General features: G+C 49.9%; 2 protein-coding genes and 1 non-coding gene across 4 annotated transcripts; 2 read left to right on the top strand and 1 right to left on the bottom strand.

Annotated features, from left to right (window-relative positions):
* Positions 1-1,536: 1,536 nt before the first annotated feature.
* Positions 1,537-1,640, top strand: LOC120972928 (U6 spliceosomal RNA). The gene has a single exon (XR_005767062.1). It is a non-coding gene; the product is annotated as a U6 spliceosomal RNA (small nuclear RNA).
* An 888-nt stretch (positions 1,641-2,528) lies between these two features.
* Positions 2,529-7,233, bottom strand: LOC109770048 (uncharacterized). Of its 2 annotated transcripts, XM_045233985.2 has the most exons (5): positions 7,216-7,233; positions 5,506-5,566; positions 5,247-5,460; positions 4,241-4,299; positions 2,529-3,710 (listed from the first exon to the last, which is right to left on the bottom strand). In XM_045233985.2, exons 2-5 carry the CDS (start codon positions 5,562-5,564, stop codon positions 2,684-2,686), a joined length of 1,359 nt encoding a protein of 452 aa, XP_045089920.1. In that variant the 5' UTR covers positions 5,565-5,566; positions 7,216-7,233; the 3' UTR covers positions 2,529-2,683. The 2 variants fall into 2 exon arrangements, with proteins under 2 accessions (XP_045089920.1, XP_020184343.1); XM_020328754.4 differs by lacking the exon at positions 7,216-7,233 and having other exon boundaries at positions 5,247-5,566.
* On the top strand, positions 5,734-6,714 carry LOC109770060 (PRA1 family protein E-like; the record flags this gene model as incomplete). The annotated part of the gene is made up of 1 exon (XM_020328766.3): positions 5,734-6,714. A coding segment is annotated over one exon (675 nt), but the record flags the coding sequence as incomplete, so codon positions are not given.
* Positions 7,234-7,551: the final 318 nt, after the last annotated feature.

The following is a 7,551-nucleotide window of genomic DNA, read 5'->3' as shown; positions in this document are numbered from 1 at the left end:
CAAACAGTAGTCAGGAGGTACATCACACCATGGCCGTGCCAAGGCAACAAGCAGCAGTCGCAACAGGAGCAGGCTACAAACAGGCATACAAGCACCTGGGGTCTTGACGCTGTAGACTAGATGATGATGTTCTAACATGGTTAACTGGGAAGCACCAGAAAACAGCAACAAGCAAGCTCAGGCAGAGGCTGATGCAGCAGCAGCAACACTGTCTTGGAGGTCTGGGCCATCTTCACCGCCATGCACGATCAAGGCTTCTTCAACAGCAGTTGCAAGGTCGCAGTCGAGCTGGAAAAGAGCACGAAGCGCAGCAACAGCGATGTCAGGGAGCTCGCCATGGAAGAGGTCGACGAACTTGCCGATAGCAGCCTCGGTGATGGGCTCACCATCAGCAACGATACCAAGCCGACGACAGAGCAGTTGCTCGGCGAGCTGCGCAATGGGCAAGGTGTGCTTCTTCTCGCGTAGCCGGGGGCTACGCCTACTCAGGTTGAAACCTTGCACACCGGCCAGCGTCTTCCTTCGATTCCTGAGAGCCCTTGGCGCGATGGAGCTTGGTGCAGGAAGGAGAGGAGGCTGGGCCGGAACAAACAGCGGTGTTCCAACCACCGGGGACGGCGAGGCAACACTGGAGGCAGCCCCCGCTGCCTGAAAGACGGGGGTGATAGCCGAGGGCGAGGTAAACGGCGCCGCATCAACAGAAGCATCCGGGTCCGCCAGGGCTTCCGTGTTCTGAACCGTCAGAGAAGGGGACCAAAAAGCAGAGTCTGGTGCGATCTTGGCGCCGAAGCATGGCGCCACTCTGCGCAACCTGTCCACACTGGAAGGGGTGCGTAGCTCGATGGTGGCAGCAGATGTAGAGCGCGGCGAAGGTGGCGGGGAGCGGCCACGGCGGTCCGCGGACGAAGGCGCGGGGCATCTTGATCCCCTGGTTAGCAGGCGCATGGGCCTCGGCTCTCCATTGCGCAGCAACAGCGCGAAGCCTGACCCAGCAGGAGGCTGGCCCTGCGGCTCCCCCACAGTTGTGGAAGGGCGAGCAGCAGGCGAAGAGGTCTTGGCCGGCGAAGCAGCAGAAAGGCCCCCAGCGGAAGAGGGCGTGTCCACCAACGGGCTGAAGCAGGCGCCCAAGAATTTTACTGTTGTCTTGCAGAGGAAACTGCTGTTGTACACATCGTATGTGTGTGTTACGTGATAGAAAGCGTATAAAAATTGCTGCTATGAGCACGGTCAGATGAACAGTTTATACGTAGAATACGAGTTTCACGAGAACGTACTTGTACCTTGTACACGGCAGTCCGGTCTCGAAGTCACGTGAGACGGCTAGAGAAAACCCACAAGGGCACGCGCGTGTCAGAAGCCGCAGAAGATCCCCTGCAAAATCGTGCTGGACAGGACGTCAGCGTGGCCTTGGATCTGGCCCGTTAGTATTGAATCGGACGGCCCAAAGGAGGGTTGTGGGACGGAAGCGGTGCCAGCGTTTAGTCCCACATCGCTTGCCGAGCTTCGCCCAGACCATTTTATAAGCCGAGGCATGAGATCACCCTTCAGGGACATTTGATAAAATTGGAACAATACAAAGAAGATTAGCAGAGCCCTGTGCAAGGATGACATGCACAAAATGAGAAATTGTTCAAATTTTGCGCTATCACCCCTGTACTTTTCTGCTTGGCCCCTTTATGTTTTCCGAGACTTCACACGTATGACCCTGTGCTCTTTTTCTGCTTGGCCCCTTTATGTTTTCCGAGACTTCACACGTATGACCCTGTGCTACCGTGTTTGGGCTTTTGAGATTTAGCGCTATCACCGCTGTACTTTTCTGCCTGGCCCCTTTATGTTTTCCGAGACTTCACACGTATGACCCTGTGCTACCGTGTTTGGGCTTTTGAGATTTAGCGCTTTCACTTCTGTACCGTTGTGTTTGTGGCCCCTTCATGTTTTTGAGATTTTACACTTTCACCCCTGTACTGTTTGGCTCCTTTACGTTCATAATTTTTCCCTTACTTGGTGGGCATATCTTTACGCAGATAATAGAACCTCAGAGGGATACACTCATTACAGAAACCTTTTTGAGATTTTGCGCTTCGGCCACTATTCTTTTCTGTTTTGCACCTTTGCATTCATAAATTCTTACTCGACGAACATAGCCTTGTGCAGATTGAACATCGGCGATACTCTCTTCTCTACTTTTACCTTTAGGGAACTCCTTTCTCTACTAAATGACATTTTAACAAGAAATTGCATTTGTATTCAGTTTTCATTCACTTGTTCGTATTCAGTTTTCATTCACTTGTACTCCCTCCATCCCAAAATAAGTGTAGTACAATTAAATTGAGACACTTATTTGTGGGTGTTGGTAGTTCTGGTTCATAACAAAAGCACACTAAAATATAATAAAATCCAAAAGGATGGCAAATAGAAATGCCACGCATCAGACATAAAAAACTTGGCAGCCCAACAGTGGGCTGCATGCATTTTGTAACACCAAACAATTCACAAAAAGTTCTAAAAAAAACAATTCACAAACAGCATATGACAACTCAGATTAAATTGCATCGTTTTTAGCACAACATAGGCTGCCATCGAGTGCTCATCAGTTACATGCCAAGGTGGCAAAATTGCAATTTCCCAACGCAGTACAGCACGATTTTGGCAGCAGCCATAAAATTGGCACGCAAAAAACTCATCAAGTTCTGTTGAAAGACTGCTGTCCAGCGGACGGGGGTTGTGTAGGGGGAGGTGGGGGGAGCGACATCTGCATTTGCATCACCATAGGTAACTGTTCTTGGATGCCCCTTCCGTCGCCACGATCAGCTTGGCCTTGAAAATCCCTACCTTGCATGCCTGGATTCATCGAGCTGTCTGGCATCATCCCGAAACCAGTTGGCATGAAGGCCATGCCGCCACCTCCCTGAGATGGATTGCCCATCAACCCCATGCCCCATGGGCGCTGAAGCCCCTCAGGCACCGACGCTGAACCTTGATCTGATCCGGCATCTTGCAGTTGCATCTGGAAAGGAGCACTGAAGTACTGCGGATTCCCATCTTGTTGGACAGGGTAGCTGAATGATGAGCTGGGGATTAAAGGCTGATTCATATTCATATGCATCATGAAGTTTTGCTGATGAGGATGCATTGGAGAGAACATGAAAGGTGAATTAGGCATCACTTGCTGCTTGTCTTGAGTACCATGGTCAGGTTCTTGGCGAAGTGGAGTTGCACCAGGTGTACCATCATGGGCCCAGCTGTAAGAACGGTCAAATCCTTGAGGTGTGTTGTTTTCGGACCGAGTATCACCTGGTGGATAGTGGCGACCATGGAATGATGGTGGTTTGCTTAGCATAGGGGGCCTTAGTGGGGTGTGCTCCCTCTCCCTGGACTGGTGATACCGAGATCGGTCTTCACGCTCTTGCATGTGAGAACTTGAAGTGGGTGAAACACCCCGCCTTGGAGGAGCACGTGCGGTAGATATCTCAGGCATTTGAGATTGCCTTTGAGCATCTCCTCCAGAAGCACGGGAGATGTTAGGAGCATCTGGTTCATTACGTTCTTCCTTCTCCGTGTTAGTTTGGAGGAGATTTGCATGAGCTTCAGGTACATGAGTCATAAATTCCGCTTTCTTAAGGAAAGACTTGAGGCACATAGGTGCAGCGCAGATAAAAATCCCTTCCATCATTTTCACAGTCTGAATCTTCTGAATGCGCTCATCACAACTGCGGATATAGGTAAATATATAAGTTTCAAAATGACATGTCTAAGCCCAAACTAGTCGAACAACATAGCAGTAATTAGTAAGCAGCAACATTTGTCCCTCTTAAGTACAATGTCAACGGGGGAAAACTACAATTGCTGGTTTACTATCAAATGAAAGGTACAGAACAATGTACATCACTGCTTAACTAATGTTCACAGCTATTGATGCTAACCGTAACAACTAGCAAAGGTAAAAAGAAACAAGCTGAAACACAAGCAATTTGGGTGAACGTTACTATAGTTCCACTGCACTACCACATAATTGAAAATACAAGCATGCTAACATGAGATCTACTTAGCTGAAGCTCCTTAAGCTCAATCGGTGGATACTTAGATGTCACATAGCAAGCTTATTTCAGCAAGTATCATGCCGTGCAGATACATCAGAGTTATGCAAGTTATCCTATCATGAACCAGTAAGTCACTCGATATACTACGAAGGTGAGAATGGGATAAAACCAAGTTACGAAAAGTTCAGGAGAATGCTTACAGATAGCAGCTGGAATCACTTCTTGCACAGGCTAAACAGAATGCATGTTCGCAAGAAATCTGCACAAAGTTAAAGAAAGTCATTGATCGAACGATTCAACTATGGAAAATAGCAAAGGAACTAAAATAAATAGACCACATATAGTTCAGGCCGGTAACTGATAGTCTCAGACAACAGGTAAAACATACATGCTAGTTTAGGGACATACGACATGGCCAAATGCCTAGATGATTGTGAAATGTATTGCATGCAATCAGTGGTTTTGCTTGCTTATGCACTGTGTCGTACTAAAACTAGACAGGCTTGATAGCCGGAATACTTTCAGCTTAAGAAATCAGAGCACCAACCACGCCAGGAACTCTGAATAAAGTGAATATGAACATCCCATGCCGTCAATAGAGTAATTTAGATTCAGTATTTACAACAACACAACATTATTAAACTAATATAAATTCTATGTGCAATCCCTAAAAATATTAATATTGACCGATAGTGTAGCAGAACAAGATACGATTACTGCTTCCATTCAATACAGCTTCAAAACTGGACCATAGGCCTCCCCTATTTGACACTTAAACAAAACAACCTACATCCTTTTTGTGGCAAACAAATGTACCACAAACAGAAGGATGTAAATTGACTCCGGTTACATATGTCGCTGTAACACACCCCTAAAATATACCACTGGAAATTCCTACAGGTATTTTTTATTTCTGTTTGCGCAATATCAATAGTTTTACTAGCCTTGGGCTCTCAGACCCCTAAAATCCTTAAACAGTGAGCATACCGACACTGCAGAAATTCTACATCAGCCTGATGAACTTGACATTTATTCCGAACAAGGATTACAATAGCAATTAACTCCTCCTGAATGATACATAATTAGATGGTGTTATATGTGCTACATAAAATCTAGACTTTCTTTATCACCCACCGCACAAATATACTAGTACGTGAAGTAGTGAAGGCATAGACAGGGAAGATGCTGGGATTTAGGATTCCATACGAGGCGGCCATAAATGGCGATGGGGAACTCGCAGCGGGAGCAGATGTGGACGCGCTCGCCGAGGGGCCGGCGGGAGCGGCGGCCGATGGCGCGCGTCGCAGCGATGGCGGAGTTTGTGACGGCGCCGAGGCTCTTCGCCACGGCGAGGTCTGCGATGACCAGGTGGTCGGGGCAAGCGACAGTCACCGACTCCGGGGCACCGCCAGCCGCCGCGGCGGCGGACTTCGCCGGGGCGCCACCGGACGCCCCAGCCGCCGCGCCAGAGGCCGCGGCCCCGGAGTCCGACGAGCCGATCCTGCTCAGGCGTATCTGGAGCATCGGAGAAAATTACATCTACAGTAACTAAACTTGGCTCTAGGGTTCAGTTTGGTCACCGTATTCACGAAACATGATGTTACGGTCACTGGACTCGCTGAACCGGGTCAGCGTACGGTAACTCGTACCGTTTCGGCTCGTATTTTACACACGTGTACGTATTTGACCCAAAAACGGTTTGACCATCGTGCAGTTTTGCATATTCCCCCTGCCCATTCGGGACGGCTCGGCCTCCGCCCCGGCCCCGATCCAGGACCCCACGGCGCCGCCCTCCTCGCTCGTCAAGGCGGCCGAGCTCGTCACGCGGTTTCGGGAGCAGGGCCAGGCGCTCATCGCCGCGCGCCGCCCCTGGGGGGAGGTCTTCCGCTCCCCCGCCTTCTCCAAGCCGCCCAACGTCGGCGAGGCCGTCTCCCGGATGCGCCGCAACACGGCCTACTTCCGCGCCAACTACGCGCTCGCCGTCCTCGCCGTCGTCGCCGCCTCGCTCCTCTGGCACCCGGGCACCCTCTTCGCGCTCCTCGCGCTCTGCGCCGCCTGGTTCTTCCTCTACTTCGCGCGCCGCGCCGAGGGCGCCCAGCCGCTCCGGGTCTTCGGCACCGAGTTCGACGACGGCACCGTCCTCGCCCTGCTCTCCGGGGTCACCGTCATCGCCATGCTCTTCACCGACGTCGGCTGGAACGTCGTCGGTTCGGTCATGATCGGGCTCGCCCTCGCGGGCGCGCACGCCGCGCTCAGGTCCACCGACGACCTCTTCCTCACCGAGCAGGAGGCGGCCGGCAACGGCCTCGTGGCCGCAGGCTTCAGCGCTGCTGGACCCATCTTGCCCACCTATGTCCGCATTGGTTGATTGTGCAGTCTGGCTTGGTGTGATGGTACTTCCAATCTTCTTTGTTGAACATTCTGGGTTTGTGTTCTTGTTTGCAATTGTGCACTGGCAATTCTGTTTCATATATACGGCACAGTATCTATTGCTTCGTGTGTTGGCGTGTAAAAAAAAACTAGATTGGCTTGTGATCTTAGACTCAATAGTAAATTAGTAATGTGTGCAATCATACTATGAACATGTTATACACTTTTCTTCTCAACTGAGTGTAAAGCTGCTATGTTGATAATGGCAATTGCCATCCTATTCTTCACTATAGTTTGCTGCAAATGCTAATGTTGATGTTCTCGTGCAATTCGCTTTGTGAATTTCGCACCTCCTTGTGATGGATCAATCCGCAGAAACCTGTGTTTCTAGATCTTAGATTGCCATGGCAATGCAAAAATGCCAAAAACACGTATATTCCTGTGTTTCTACTTTCTAGACGACAAACTATGGTGATGGATCAAACCGCAGGAACCGCGTGACGAGCTCGGCCGCCTTGGCGAGCGAGGAGGGCGGCGCCGTGGGGTCCTGGATCGGGGCCGGGGCGGAGGCCGAGCCGTCCCGAATGGGCAGGGGGAAATATGCAAAACTGCACGATGGTCAAACCGTTTTTGGGTCAAATACGTCTACGTGTGCAAAATACGAGCCGAAACGGTACGAGTTACCGTACGCTGACCCGGTTCAGCGAGTCCAGTGACCGTAACATCATGTTTCGTGAATACAGTGACCAAACTGAACCCTAGAGCCAAGTTCAGTTACTGTAGATGTAATTTTCTCGGAGCATCGCTAGGGTTTCTCAATTTCCGTCGGAGTTTTTCCCGTGGGTTTATTTGCTGCTTTTCTGGTGCAGATCTGGGCCCAGGAGCAGCTTCGGTTTTTCAGCTTGGCCCGCTTGAACATACGAGTTAACTCGATGCCAACAAAGAGTTTTCTTTTTTTTTTGCCTAAAAAAGAGTTTTTTTTGGGATATGCAAGATTACATTTTCTTTTTCTTTGGTGAAATCCTCGTGGCGGCGCAGATGGATCCTTTGTAAAATGCAAACCCCAAAATTCTCATTTACAATGTGACGTGCTATCAATGTGAGAAGATATGCTTTGCAAACCGGTTTGATAAAGTGTATT

Source organism: Aegilops tauschii, chromosome 1 (assembly GCF_002575655.3).
Source record: "Aegilops tauschii subsp. strangulata cultivar AL8/78 chromosome 1, Aet v6.0, whole genome shotgun sequence".
NCBI classification, from domain to species: domain Eukaryota; kingdom Viridiplantae; phylum Streptophyta; class Magnoliopsida; order Poales; family Poaceae; genus Aegilops; species Aegilops tauschii.
Note: the sequence above shows the minus strand (reverse complement) of the source record. Positions and strands in the feature narration are given on the sequence as shown.